Source organism: Dicentrarchus labrax, unplaced genomic scaffold, assembly GCF_905237075.1.
Source record: "Dicentrarchus labrax unplaced genomic scaffold, dlabrax2021, whole genome shotgun sequence".
Classification (NCBI taxonomy): domain Eukaryota; kingdom Metazoa; phylum Chordata; class Actinopteri; family Moronidae; genus Dicentrarchus; species Dicentrarchus labrax.
Window position 1 is genome coordinate 9,206,020 of NW_026136706.1, and position 15,827 is coordinate 9,221,846.

The 15,827-nt window shown below is 40.5% G+C and overlaps 1 protein-coding gene across 5 annotated transcripts in view; it reads right to left on the reverse strand.

Annotated features, from left to right (window-relative positions):
• Positions 1-7,610: 7,610 nt before the first annotated feature.
• myo1b (myosin IB) overlaps positions 7,611-15,827 on the reverse strand; it is a 58,927-nt gene continuing 50,710 nt past the window's right edge. For 2 of the 5 annotated variants that reach the window (XM_051404550.1, XM_051404548.1), the window contains 9 exons: positions 14,694-14,780; positions 13,646-13,732; positions 12,263-12,337; positions 11,987-12,121; positions 11,446-11,552; positions 11,225-11,357; positions 10,630-10,782; positions 10,020-10,150; positions 7,611-9,943 (listed from right to left, as the gene is read on the reverse strand). In XM_051404550.1, coding sequence (XP_051260510.1) covers positions 9,811-9,943; positions 10,020-10,150; positions 10,630-10,782; positions 11,225-11,357; positions 11,446-11,552; positions 11,987-12,121; positions 12,263-12,337; positions 13,646-13,732; positions 14,694-14,780 — 1,041 coding nt within the window. In that variant the 3' untranslated portion in view covers positions 7,611-9,810. The remainder of the gene's footprint in view (positions 9,944-10,019; positions 10,151-10,629; positions 10,783-11,224; positions 11,358-11,445; positions 11,553-11,986; positions 12,122-12,262; positions 12,338-13,645; positions 13,733-14,693; positions 14,781-15,827) is intronic. The other 3 variants (XM_051404549.1, XM_051404551.1, XM_051404553.1) reach the window with 2 other exon arrangements.

Sequence of the window (15,827 nt, forward strand, 5' to 3'; positions counted from 1 at the left end):
GAATGATAACAACTTCTATCCCCATCAGCTGCTTCCATTCTATGCATCTTTTATACGGCTATTAGTCCTGCTTGTTTAATCTAGTCCTCATCATTCTCTTCATACCCCTCCATCCTCTCGGAGTGGAGACAGTTCAATTAGCCTCGTGGTCCAAGGACACTCCCACCAATCCATGTCTGTGGGGTTTAATCAGATCGGTTGAGTGCATGTGTTTGCATTGTATGTGTGTGTGTGTAAGGGTTACGGTTAGGTGATGAAGGGAAACACATAATTCTTTATGACCATCTCACCTGACACTGCCACATCATCTCTCCTGTCCTGTTCTGCTATTTCTCCTATTCTACTCTCATTGCTCCAGAACCTGAAGAATTCAGCTAAAAAACACATAGATTGTTCAATATATGCGTAATAGTGTGAGGAATGAGAAGTTTCTAACTCTGGAAGTGAGTGCAGAATACAGGTTTCTTGGTTATAGTCTGTGGGCATGTTGTTACGGTGTGTATGCAAGAGAGTACTAAAATGACCTGCATGGTGATTTATGGCTTCAAAGCAATTTGGATAAAAGAGGCAATAAGCAATATTGGAGACATGTGTCCTCTAACAATGACATCTTTATTTGTGGATTTGATTTGCTTTTGTCAAGCCACGGTGTTAACTGAAAGATTGTCCACGCTGCTTCTTTTTGAAGCATGGATATAAAATATAAAAAAGCTGAAATCCAAGAGCCAGTTTCTTTATGTGTTAGCTTATAAGATCAGTCAACAATGAAGAGCTCCTAAAATCCTGATAAAAGGTTAAAGGTCTAGTGTGTTTATATACATTTACATTACCATCTACTGGCAGAAAGGGAATGTAATATTCATAGTTATGTTTTTAGTAGTGTATAATCATCTGAAAATAAGAATTGTTATGTTTTTGTTTTCTTAGAATGAGCCTTTTATATCTACTGATGCTGTGGGTCACCTTGAAGGCCGCCATGTTTCCACAGTAGCCTAGGAACAGACACACCAAATACTGGCTCTAGATAGGCCTGCTTGCATTTTTCTTGCGTTTCGTGACCATTATAGTTTCTCGTCTGCCTTTGGAAGGTAAGGGTCATGCGAGGGAGTTGCAACCTCCAACTACAGCACTAGATGCCACACTAGACCTTTACATTTCTGGGAGAGGAATAGTAAGAATGCCTCACAAGCACCAAAGTAGGTTTTCTACTTTGATTTAAAGTTCATAATGATGAAAAGGGAAACATTTGCTTTTACATGTTTTCCTAATAACATTATTTTCACCTGATGATAATATGAAAAGTCAGTTCACTGCCACAATTAGAATGACTGTTTATGAACAGCTAGTGGATTAAAAAGCATAATGTAATGCAAAACAGAGGAAACACACACAGAAATAGGCTTTGGGAATCTAGCGAGTGACAAATGTGTTCGTGGGCTTGTCTACAGCGTGTGCTTGATTGACTGAGGCTATCCAGGGGTTAACAGGGGGATTAGCTTTACTTTAATTGGTCGTTTTGACAGAGGCGGGACTGACAGGCTTAGAGGAGGGGCTGTCACTTCTTGATGTATGTTGTCCCACACTGAAGATGAGATTTCATTTCCCTAATTGATCCCTCCTCACCCCTTACTTACACCTACTCCCATTCTTGTTTTACTCAACCTTCTGCCAGTGTCTCTTCTGTTTCTACCCTGCCTTTGCCCTCACCCCAGATGTTGCTTGTCTAATGGCAGTCTGAACAATTTAATTACTTACAGTGATACGCAATGAAAGACCAGGTGTTGAACCGATTAGCATCATTAGAGTCCATATGAACTCCTTGATGAAGAGTCATTATTCCCACTGAGCAGGCTCTGGACTAACTAAAATGTGTGTTTGACACCTCTGCCAGCCAAATAAATAAATGGCTATTTAGCCCCCAAGGTAAGTAACAGTTTACACACTGAAGAGCCATGACTTTTAGTCCAGTTCGGGTTCTGATATGTACTTCACATTCAATTTCAGGGATCTCTGGACTAACATTAAAAAAGGATATGTAGCCTTGGGGCTACTGGTGAAAGGATACACCTGACTGAGTTAACCATGAGCAAAACACCACCAGTTTGAGCTTTTTTTAGACTTGTTCCTGCCACAACTAGATGTAATGGTGGCAAGAAGAAGGGGGTGGACAAAGCACAAAGTACAGAGGAAGTTGATGGGAAGAGGAATAATTGACAACATTATGGGCCCCATGAGATGACAATTTCCTAAAGGTACAGGGATGGTGGGCAGAGACACACACTCACACACATACTTGCTCAGAGCTCAGGCAACTGAATTGAGCAGGTATCCTGCTCCTGTCTGTAAATGAGCACCTAACGATGTGTGTGCAGCTATTTGCTTATCCATATCAGTTCCACAGCTGCTTGTGTTCACACATACATGCAGACATACACACACACACAAAATCACTTTAGTTGGTGCAATGATGAATGAGCATAAAGATAGTGATGATTTATTATTTGACTTGTTCAAACTCAGTGATGTAACAGCACAAAAAGACATGTTTACTTAACTATTACTTCTTTTTTAATAGAAAAGGAGATTACTTTACAAGACAGGATAGAGCAATCTTACCACAAGATTTCTGCTGGTGAATGTTACCAAAGCTCAGTGGATATTTCTCAAACACAAGCCTGTTTCAGTGTGGGAGCAAAAATTTCTCTAAAACTAAAGCCAACTGTCTAACATTTTACCAGAAAAACAATCATTATGTCCAGTCAAGGATAGGCTACTTTCTTCTGACGTGGTTCTAGGGATGGTTGTGTTGGTTGGTCGGTCCACCACTTTGGTCCAGACTACGTATCACAACAGAGAGAATGGATTCATTTTAATCACTTTGGTAATCCCTTAAAATACCTGCACTTCAGCCTCAGCTGTAGTTTGTTTTAAGTGCTTATTAACATATGTTAGCCATGCTATAATTCTAAACTAGATGATGGTGAACATGGTAAGCATTATATCTTCTAAATAAAATGTTTAGAGCCTTGTCATTATTAGAATGCTATGATTTCATTAAGTATAACATGATGCCAAAGTAGGCCTATTCAGTCTCACAGAGCTGCTATTGGCTGCAGACTCTTTGTCTTGTTAGACGGTAAAAGATACTACTGAAAGAAACAAACAGAGGGAACAATATGAACAATATGAGTGAAAACTTCAGTTCATATCTCTTAAACTGTGTGCAGTCAACAATTTGAATCATAATATCAGGTCGGAATATTGGTGCTACCGGGCAATGGCCCTCTAACGTCCTTTGTATATCCCATGTACATTTTTTTATTTTGAAAAGCAAAAATGTAAAATTTGTGTAACAAAATTTTTGAAAATGTTTAATTTAATAGAACTATGATATATTTGTGTGTAAGTTTGTAATAAACCTTTGGCTACATCCAACTCATGATTATATTTAGACTTTTGCACATATATATAGGAAATGATTATAGTGATCCCTCCTTGCTTCACCCATGTTCAGCTATCCACAGATGGTGCAGCAGAAGCCCAATCCAAACCTTAACTCCCCTCCTCCCTCCATTCTTGCCTATTGACGTGATAATGGCTACAAATTGATGAAGCCATTGAGCGTGCCGGTGACACAAGGGTGAGTGGGGACACAAACTCTCCACCACCCAGTAACAGTCATTAATCAGACCTCTTCCAGTCCTTGTCCCTCCCTCCAGACTCCCTGACACACTGCCAGGGGCAGTAATGTAAGACTATGTGTGTCTGTCCCCGTCTGTTGGAGTCCATCCCTGTCTGCCTTTTAATTCTACCTCATCTCTGTATACTTTTTCTCTGTGACTGCATGCTTCTATGTCTTCAGGTCAGCATCAGTCACAACAGTGCAGAAACATTATAAAGAGAGTTTAACTGGAAAATGATTATTTTAGAAAAGAAAAATGCATAGTTTTGACAAAAAATATGACATTGCTAACCAACCATTTGGATAAATGACCTACAAGATGTTACATTTACGTATTTTAACCTTAACTTGGTTTTTAAAACTACATGGTATAAGATAGAACATATGGGAAAAACAAAAATAAAAAATGACCTCCAAATCTAGACCACCTTATTAGTCCTTTATGGCAGGAACACAAAATGAATTTCCTCCAAATGACAGATGGGTGGTTTCATTTAAATCACAGCATAGATTTATGCCAAAGTAAATCAGCAAGCTGGTGGCCAATGTGTTGACATCTACATCCTAAAACTCCCTCACTCAATAATGAAATCAGCCTTGACGCTGTGACAGCTCAATACAGTCAATGCGGTTAACCAACTTCCAGCACACGTAGGACGTGTTTGTAACGTATCACTGAGTAGATGGTTAGAGAGAACAGCCTGAGAAAGGTTTCTGATGTTACACGTCCCTGGAGGCTGCACAATATGCTAATTAAATTACAATAGTAAAGTCCAATATGGCAATATCTCATGGTCAAATATTTTATGTAGCAAGGAGGTTACTTATGGAGATTAAATTAATGGCAGAAAAAAGGGTTTGGAGAAAGGTGGGAGGGAGGGTTGAATGTTGAATTTAGAGATTCATTAGTTCACACTGAACTTTGATCTTGTTGACTCTAGACAGCAGTAAATTCTAGACTTGGAAAAACCCAATGGTAATCATCCAGGGGCATAAAAATGGCAGCTTCCTGGATTCAATATTATTTGGCTTATTTGGATCTCCCCTACAGTGCCAGGTAGTGGCTTTCTTTAGAGAAGCAGGTCAATCGTGCAAGCTTAAAAACCTTTTCTGGGAATATGTAATGTTAATGCATTTAAGCCTGATGAGTAACTGACTGATGAGTAATTAATGCATTTAATATATGCGTAGTCACTAAGAAGATCTCACATCAACATCAAGTATTTAATGGGCAATCTTTACTGTTTTAATAGCATCTTGACCAATTGCCAGAGGACTTCTGGGAGAATATTTCCTCCTTTCAGACCAGTCCAGACAATCAGTGCTTCTAAAGGGAAGTTATTGTTGGCTCACAAGCTGAATTTGACTGACCCCTAGTGTCCAGTGGCAGTGCCAGCTATGTCAGGCCCGTTTGAATTCAGGAGCACAAATAGGCTAAAACTCCACAGTCACGAATCTTGGCCGAAAATTTGATGACGGAAACACAAAAAGATAAAAGAGACTCTTTCAAATTATAAAGTCAGAAATGAAATATGGATTCTGAAAAAATAAAAATAAAAATAAAAATCAATACCAGACTGTACAAACTGTGCTTAAGGAAGTTTGACCTTCGGTAAACAGTATTGTTTTGTTATTTAAATTATAGAAAGAACAAGCTGCGTGCAAAACCATAGACATCCTTATTGATTTGAGCAAGAATAGTACCACCTACACTTTTCAGTGCACTGATTAAAGTGGTTTGGTAACCTGTGTGTGCTTGAGCTGAGGCAACATTACAAAACTTTTAAGCTGGCATCAAAAATAAGTGGTGGCAATCAGCCCAAAGGAGGTTGCAGGAAAACAGCAAATTATCAGACACAAACACTCTTCCAGGTCACCGTTTATCTTGACTGCTACTATCAGGCAAGCACTATCGAAGCATCAAGGTACACACCACTTTTCAAAGACAGCTTTTATCCCCGAGCAATGACTTTATCCCTAGTCAGGGACACATAGCCACAGTGTTGTTGTTTTTTTCCCCTACTCATTCATGAACACTTTCCGTAAGTTGTTTTTTGTTGTAATACTTCACTTTGTTAGTATGGTCTATATTCTGTGTATATGATATATTATTCAGAGGACAGCTAGGGCACAGCTTGAGTACTGGAGTCATTTTAATGCCCTTTCTTCCTTTCTTTTTAAATATTACAGTAGATTATGTTAGCATATTTAAGAGTGGGGTGGTACCAAAGCTTTATTAAGCCCATAAACTCAACTTTATTTTATTATATCATTGAATATAGATGATAATTTCTGGGTAGACAGTAGTAACCTAAGCAGGTGCCAGCATATTTTTCTAAAGTGAATTCCATACCTGTAGCACTTACATTTTTTTCTTTATTGCCTGTATTGCCAGCAGCACTACAGTCCACTGCAACTGATAAGATTTTGGACAGGATGTGAAATCCCTTAAGGAGAATTCCCAGACTCACTCAGTTGTTCGCAGGCTCTACATCTGGCCGGTCCCATGAAACATATTAGCAGTTCTGCTCGGCAACAGAGGCATGTATTTTGAAAATGGTTTCGTTGCTTTACTTAGAAAAACATTTAAGTAAAACAAATAAGTTTTGACTACTGTGTATAGCAATATAACAGCAACATGCTATGTAAAATTTACACAAATGATACTGAAGGCAAAACTTCCCTACAGTTTACAGATTGGGGAATGTATCCACATTCCTGTGGAGTGAAGTCTAAATAATAAATTGCAAATAAGAAAACATCTCTGTAGTTTAAAGGAATAAAGTCATAAGCAAAAAGGTAATATTCTTATCATCTTCTATAAGGAATACTTTATAAAAAGGATCATAAGTTGCAAGTAATGTATTTCAAATTTTTGGTCTTTGGTCACATCAGTAAAAGACAACCTCCTCGTCCTCCACTGCCCTTACTTGCTACTTTTTCTTGTAATGTCATCTAAATTCCACAGGAGGTCACCAAAGACCAATCTCAAAGCAAAGTCATCACATCCCAATTGTTCCAACTCTAGGAGATGCTACTGTATGTTCATCATTCACTAGATAATGCTCATATCATTTTGATCTCTCTCAAATAAAACTCAATTGTATGCTTCAAGTGGCAGTCGCAGATTCCAGCAAATCTAAGGTGAATAAAGCAGATTTGATAAATGTCTGTTATGATTTGGAATAAGATATTTAAAAAAGTAATTCAAATACACAACTGGTCTGCTACAGCAAGACACTTATTGTGTTGATTTGATGCACATCTGCATCACTGTTCTGAATTCTACAGGCTTCGCAGGAGATGGGATTGTGCATTGTACAAGTCCTTTGCACTCCCACTGAGTGTTGGATATCCACTGGGAGGCTGGGACTCCTCCTTTCTTTCCCAGCCTACAGAGTGGTGGGAACCGGGTACTGGGCAGCCCAAAATGGTATGCTATTTTTACCACTCGGTGCTCAATCTGAGGGCTGCTCCCTGGAGACCTGTTGCCGGCAGCTCTCCCCAAGCCGCGGAATTTAACCCTAGGACAGCTCTCCCCAGAGGTGATGGAAAACATCTGGCCAGCTGCTTGACTACAAGGCCTGGTTGTCCAGCCTCACTGCTACCAACCCCCATAAGACTTTTTAGCCCTGGTCCAACTCCCCTGCTGATACTGCTGATTTCCTCACAGAAATGCAAGATTTAATAATCTGATGCACTGATGGCTGATTTCGACTGTTGCCTGCACACCGAGGGTTCCCTGATAAGACCATTCAAAAGACTCAGGACCCACAAAAAAATACCCTAAAACATTATGCATCATACAGTACTGATTTAGGGCCAGAAGTGTAATTCACAGATAGATGTGGATGACTCCCAGAAAAAGTAGCATTGCTGCAATAAATGATTAATAAAATAAGAATAAAGAAGTCACAGAATCCCAGAATAACAACATTTATTATTGATTTTTATTTAATTTAAAAAAGATTACTTGTAAATGTTACACTGAGTTCTACTGAAACATTTCCATCTTCTGTCTCTCAGCACAGGTTAACATTAGGCACACAAGAATGCAGACATCATTTTGCAGTTTTAGCCATTGTTCAAATACGAAATAGAGAAGAGAGAGAGAGAGGGGGGAGGAAGATGTCACCTTAGCAAAACTGCACTGAAACTGTGTAGTGCCAAGGAAGAGAATACATCAAAAGCGGCATTCAGCTCAATGGTTCCCGTGCAAGGGATAGCAACAACTGATTGCTCAAGTCCCTGTGACGTGTGTGACATTAAAAAAAACAAACAAAAAAAACAACTCACAAACCGAGATTTCCCGGATTGCAGAACGTGACTAGAGCAACTTTGGCTGTTATTCCCTCAAAGTCACCAGAGTAACATCTGGTTGGCTTAAAAATCAACAGTACAAAACCCACTACCAGTATATCCACATAAAGATTATTATAGTCAACATACTTGAAAATATAGCACTCTGTTGCTTCTTTGAAAATCAAATTTGGCTTGTGCTTAAATATATGTGTACCGAATGTGTACACGAGTGTACTAGAAAGTTGTAAAAGCTGTAACTGGTCGATGTCTTCAGACACATCAAGAAGCCTACGGTCACTTTATCTTAATATTTGGTCTTTCCCCTTGAAAAATACACATTAGGTCAGAGTGGGTCAAGCACTACAATAACTCAAGCTGCAGTGGCAAGAAACTGCTATTTTCACAAACACAGCAATAAAAGTTAAGGATACTAAAGAAACCCTTTGTCCATGCCAGGGCTACAGCCTATAGAGCCTACGTACAGCTTATGGTACAGCGAGGGCGAATGCAATGGGTTCTCACTACAGATAGAAGGAGAACAATCGAGACAAAGCATTTTATTTATTGCACACAAAAGAAAAAAGATCAATATCAAGGGTTTCACTTAATCTGGTGAAGACATTATGGAAGGTGTGTATACCTTTGTTTCTTCTGGTTGGGTACTTTTCCTTCCACTGGAATGTCCGTCCTGCCTTTGTCAGTATTGTTTAAATCAAGTCCCTCGTGAAGCGAGGGGGTTCTTCATTGATTCGTTCGTGACATTCTCCGAGTTAAAGATATGAATTCAGTTTACAATAACTCTGTGTAGATTAAATAAAAGCTTGGGAATTATCACAAATTGTACTGCGCTGGGAGAGGAAATGGAGGTTGATCACATGTGCAGTGTTGTCAAAACTTACACGAAATGGCCACTGCAGGTTAACAAGCTCCCTTATTCAAAAATGTTTGGCAATGATATTGTCAACACCGGTAATCGATGAGGGTCAGTCACCTACATGGTTTTTCTATGTTTGTATTTGTACACCGATACGTGACAAGTCATGGGACCTGGTCAATGGCACATAGGAATTGTGGATACAAAAACAGTTTTACAATTATCTAGCAAATTACATTTGACGTCTCAACTGCCCACTTTTTTTTCAGAGAAAAAATATATATATAGAAAATAATACAACATACAATCAAATTCATTTTCAGGTCATCCTCTTTTGGTTACACCGAGGTGAAAACAAGTGCAGTATTTAAAGTTCTTCGGAGAAACTAAATCTGACAGGCCGAACCCAAAAGTTCCCAGGTCATCAAAAATGTTTAAGCCAGAGCTGCTTAAAAATGGATGAGTCAAGGCCAGTTGAGGCTGCAGCTTGTCACAAAGTTCTTATAATGACATTTTCTCTGAAGACTAATTCAACATACAGGCAGAACAATCATCATCAACGTCACCACTGGTATACGGAAGTCTCTTGTGCACCACCAACATTTCTTTTTTTCCCCCCATTCATCTTCAACTCTTTACCCAAAGTTTTACAAAACACCAGTGAAACATTTTACCAAATTTCTGTGGCATGCAACCGAGATAAGGGCTTTCTATGCCAAAAAAGTGGCACGTGGTTACAGCTATAGTGGTGCCATAGTAAATCTGAAAAGAGGAAGGAAAAAAACAACTACACAACAAGCCAAATAACTGTCATTTTTGGGCTCAGGGTGGGCACTGGGGTGATGGTTCTTGAGACGAGAGGTTACGGAGTGGGTGGTGGTTCGGTGTTTAGATCGCCTCCCCAATCTGAGTACAAGGGAACAGCACTGGAGACCAGGCGGTGGCAGCTGCACTATGCCGTTGTGGGCACCGACACCTCCAGCAGGCGGTTGTTCTTGCGCTTGCAGGACACGCTGTTGCCGTTCTTGGGGGCTCCCTGGATGAATTTCACGCATACTTTGTCTTGCTTGAACTGCACCAGAAACCTGTCGCACAGAAGCATCATTAAACACCATCCAGCTCCTTTGACCAGAATAACCAAATTTTGGCATTGCATCTTACTCGTCTGAGATGTCAATGTTGAGCTGCTCCTGGTCTGCGGCTGTGGCCCCGGTGCGGTGGAGTTTGGTGATGATCTCAATCAGATGTTCACTGCTGAGTAAGAAGTCTCCTTTGGTGGCTGAGGCTGACCCCTAAAGCAACAGTTAGTAAAGGTTGGGTATATGACTGCAGCCTCACTTCCACTGTGTGGAAAATGCTATCTAGTGTAATTTTTCAGTTTATAGTAGTATCCATAGATATTTAAATAAGTCACAAACAACACAAGTGCATATTTTCTGCAATAGAGACCCTTTAATCATGACCAATGCAGCTGCTCTTTCACTATACAGCAGTTAATTGTATTATTATGTATAAAATATACCTTTTTTTAATTTGTTCTGTACTTTCAGCAGTGAGTGACAGATAAATGTAGACAAAGGGCAACCATTTACTGCATACTGCCAGTTAGAGTTAGAAAATTAGCCTCATAAGCCAGCCATAAATCGATACTCATACATTATAAAACCATAAATCGAACAAACAGCTACAGAAATGATCTTAAGTTCCAAGTTCAAGTATAAATCAAGTATAAATCTAGGAACACTTTTAGGATGCCCCAGGTCTCCCTCACCTCTTTCAGTCTGAGAGCAAAGAAGCCGTCACTCTGTGTGCTGACTGACACACTGGCGAGGTCTGGAAGAGGAACGCTGGCCTTCACCTGGCCGGTCTTCTGGTCGGCCAGGACAACGCTCTTCTTGGTCAGCAGGAAGATTCGAGCTGTACCCTGCAAACCAGAGGAGAAACTGTTCACCCCACTGTCTGTCATTCTAACATTGTGCTACATGTCAGCATTGTGCCAAAAGCAACTGCACAGACCAAAATAGGTTTAAGTGCGTTTTTGGGGTGTTTCCTGTGTCTCTCTGATCTTGAAAACTGGGACAGGGTAAAGAGTAAAACATAATACACCTGTCCAGAGATGTCTGCTATCTGCTGGAACAAAAATAATGCCAGTTGTTAAAATGTCGAAAAACTTCAGATTGCGGCACAGCTGGGTGAAATACCCATCAAAACAACTTAATGGTTTTGAGTTCCACTAGATCGGCGTGGAAAAAGTGGAACTCTTGACAGCAGGTCAGAATGTAGCCACAGCTTATACTTTGGACTTTTCAGCTCTTACAACAAGCTAAATTGATTGTGAATATTGTAGTGTCGGTGATGTTTCTTACCTTGCCATTGGCCCTGTTAATCTTGTTGACCACATCAGCCAGCAGAACCTTCTCATCCACAGCGCTGTTGAGTTTCTGATATTTGGGGTTCTTGGTGATCTCCAGGTAGTCTCCTTTGAAAGGCTGATTCACACTGAGACAAAACACAAAGTCAAAGACATACATAATACATTGTGTTTACAACACGTGTTACACATATACCATAACATAATGAACAGTACCTGCTCGGGTAGAGAGCCTTTTTATCCTTGAAGATCTTGCTTGCCTCCAGTTTCTCCTCATAAACTGCCTTCTTCTCCTCTGTGAACTGGCTCCTGTATTTCTTGCACTGGACACAGACATAACAGAATATAATCTATCAAATAAGGGTTGTTGTTGTTGTTGTTGATGATAGATATTTTGTACTACCTAAACAATATTTTCTAATTTTCCAAGTTTCTTGTGAGGCACTGCTTGTCTCATCTTTGTATATATTTTATCAGTAGTTGACAGGATCACTGCCTCAGGCGTTGAAAAAAGGTGGTTTTACCCTTTTATTGATTAAGTGTTACAGCCTGTGGCTCGACTGTAAAGATTTTGTCTCATATTGTGAGTTAAATGCTTGACTGAAGCCGATGCCCATAATACTTACTTCATTCTGCTACGTGCCTGTCTACCAGCTTATACAATATTCACTCTGACAGCATAAATCATGAAATGAAATTTAAAAATGGGTGAAGGGGACAGATGGGAGGAGAAGCGCTGTGGTTATTTGTGACCAACCCTCCAGAGATGGAAGATTCTCCGCAGCTCTGTGTGGACTCCATCCAGAAAGAGGTAAGGCCTGGCGGGCCAGTTCTTGTCTATGGGTGACATGGAGGGCATGGTGCTCTTCAGGCCCAGGAAGTATTTTTGCATCTGGACAAATGGACATAAATGAGAACTGTGTGGCAAGGGAATTGCAGGTTGAATGAGATTCTAGCAAATATTTGATGAAAAGAAAATTATTCTTTTCAGTTTTTGTGCTTTTAGTCATGTAAATATTCAAGTCCGACTTACAATTCTCTGGATGGTGAAGTCATAAATCTTCTTTCCAGCATTTGCCCTGAAGAATTTTCTGTACTCTCTGCGGACCTTTTACAACGAAAAAAACAAAACAAAAACAATAAACCAACTGTCAATCGCCTAACGCTATCCATTAGTTTGATGTGAAACAGGGAAGAAAAACATGATAGGATGGTGATAGTACACACACAAACAGCACTGAGTAACAGACGTTTGTTTAGTCACAAACAATGAACACCTGGAACAGACAAAAAAAACTCCAAGCTCCTGGAATTAATTAAAATTACAATGATTACTGAATGAATTAGTAAAAAGTCAATGATGGTTATGACAAATGACCTTCATGCTGACCTTAATTGCACAAATTGAGATGTGAACAGGTGCGTTGCGAGGTGCAGGGTGGGTCAATTAACATGATGAAAAGATTAACACGGTGACAAATGACCAGTGTGATGACAGTTATTCTTTTTAAACCGGACAGACACACAACATATAATCACCAAAAACTAGGACACACACGGACGCTTTACACACCTACAGACAAAGATAATACTGTTGGATACACAAAACAGTGCTGCTTTAAATGGGGTTAGTTGCACAGAAGCAGACGGGGGAAGACGTTTAGAAAAGAACAGATCAGAAAGAGACAGCGATGGAAAAGGTATGTAAAATTATGGAAATACAGGAGAGAAGTTTAACCATAAACTATTTTAGCCTGGTACATCTTTGTCAACTATTTCCTACCAAAGAAATTGTTCTTAAAACTGTTGGATCTGAGGGCTGTGGCTTATAATGAGTAACCAGGGCCTGGTTTCATTGTTTCATTGCTTTGAACACCTCAAATTAAATCCCATTCACCTCCATTGCACAGGAGTGGTGGCAGGAGTCTCAAAACCACTTTAAATTAAATATATTATGCATGTTTATTTTGTGTATTTAGGTGATCTACACTTTTAAGATGAGCTCACAGTTACTGTGTTAAATTGATTTCTCTGGGCCACATAGGTGATGTGGAGGTCAAATTTTGAAGGACGGCAAGTTCTGCAAGTCCCACGAGGGCTTCGCTGCAGAGGAAATTGGGATTTCGGTACTGGAGGAAAACATGGGGGGGAAAAAAGAGTTGACTATATAATTATTACAAATAGGAAGACATTTGTGCTCTAGTAATCTCAAATTGTCTGTTTTATCTGGGGTTAGGGGGTTAGCAGCACACAGTTTAAAACAATGCCATTATAGAAGTGTGATCACAGCACTCGGCAGAGACTGGCTTCCTGCAGAAGTGTGCAAAGTGTAGATGGTTGAGGGGGATGAAGAGGGTCAGGGGTGATGAGTAGGTGGCAGATTTGTTGATGGCTGCGCCGTGGGGCTGGAAGGTACCTTGAGTCCTTGCCAGTAGGCCCAAATCACAGCGACAGCGTGCTTACGCCTGGCCTCTTCCTTCAGTCTCCTCAGCTCCCTGCGAGCCTGTTCAGGAAAGTGGGCGGCGAGAGAGAGAGAGAGAGAGAGAGCGGGAACAAATGAAGCAAGAGACGATGAGAGGAAGAAGATGGAGATCGGTTTGCCTGAGGTCAGCAAACAACACACACACACACACACACACACACACACACACACACACACACACACACACACACACACACACACACACACACACACACACACACACACACACACACACACACACACACACACACACACACACACACACACACACACACACACACACACACACCCATCTGTGACCATCAAGAGACTGTAAAAGTACAGCGCTACTGCTCCACACTCCAGAAACAAATATGGCACACTGTGGGTCTTATGAGCATTTATCAGGAGAACTTCTGGAACGGAAACAGACTAAGTGCTTTTTAGTGCAACTTTGAGTGTAACAGGAAAAGAGAAAAAAGTCAGAACAACTCAGGCAGAAGAGATCACCTCAACGTTTCCATCTAAAAAAAAAAAAAAGACAAACAGTACTGCAATGCAAAGAGTCAACATGCATCAACTACACAAGAAGTCATGCAGACGGCAGGCGGCATGCACTGGTGAGGCATGGACCATGGAGGAAGAAGCTGAAAACACATTAAAAAAAATGACCTTATCTGTTACTGGTGTGTGTGACTGAATCTTCCAGGGAATGGGGTTGCACATGTAACCTTCAGTCACTGACTAATCATTGAATAACATTATCACCTGGCTGTAAAGACAGGCTTTGGCTCCCTGTTTTTGCTTCAGCATCCAGTGGACGGGTGTTGTACTGTATCTGAGCGGGTGTATGGTAATCTGCCTTACATCATAAATTAAATGTTTAGAATGGGTTGAACAAGAATGATGGATAAGCTGGGGGTAGGGGCGGACGGGCGGGGGGGCGATGGAGACGGCGAGTCACATAGTCACGGCAAGTCAAGTCAACAGGCTTCCCAAATACCTTGGTGCCCTGCCAGCCGGCCCAAATGACCGATACGGCATGTTTATTCCTCGCCTCCTCCTTCAGCTGACGCAGCTCTCTCCGGGCCTGATGAAAAGCGGTGGCAGTTGCGGAGGAGGTTAATTTCAGTGACAATCAAAAAACTTAATTGTCCCAGGAGAGGCACTGAGTATGTGTGGATAAAGCATTATGAGGAGACACTGACAAAAGACAACAAAAGATGTCAAGAGGTGGGACAACGGGTGGTTAACATCGACATGCGAGCAGCTTTTCGCCACATTTTTAGTCTGCACACGATCATGGTTTAGAGGAAAGAAAACCAAAAGAAAGATTATTACTACGTTATCTAGAATGTCATAAAAATGCCAGCCAATATAAAGCTTTTGTGTTCATTAAGAACAAAGGTCATACAGAGAATAATCTTCAACAGCATTCATTAATGATGAGTCCTTGAAATAAAATAGTGATTCTTCAAAGGGTTATCCTTTGAGCTATCATAAGTAAATACGTTAAGCAAAGTAAATGCTGATAAGATAACGTTGTGTTGTACATGCAGACTACAACGTCGGAACAGCGACTTTGGTTACACACAGCCGCTGTGGTTTTATAAAGTAGCAACATATGTGCCGTCATATTGATATAATTCCATGCTTAAGAGTTTCCTGGTGTTCTGCTGTTAGCGTATCAGCATGTTAAAGAGAGACTTCTCAGCATGAGCTATAGTAGATAGCACTGTGTGGGGGGCACTATATGAACAAGCTGAACTAATTAGATTAAAAGAAGAGGAGGGCCACATTTAAAACACCACATTAGCTAGAAACCAAACCAGAGACACCAACTTAAAACATGTGCGCTACATGTAAGGATCTGAGTGTGGCTTCTTTCCAGAGATAAGTTTGGCTTTTATAAATCTAGTTTTGATTTGTAACGCTGGGACTGGGAATACAATTTTCAACAACAACAACAACAACATATAAAAGCTAATCCTATATGTGACAGCTACAAAACAGAAAACAAGACAAACAATGATAAAGGCACACTAATCAGGCCAGTGGGAAACGGAAGGACTGGGATTGAGGTTTATTTAGAGGGGCTGCTACTCTATTAGGCAGTGTCATAGTAGGAATGGGATGG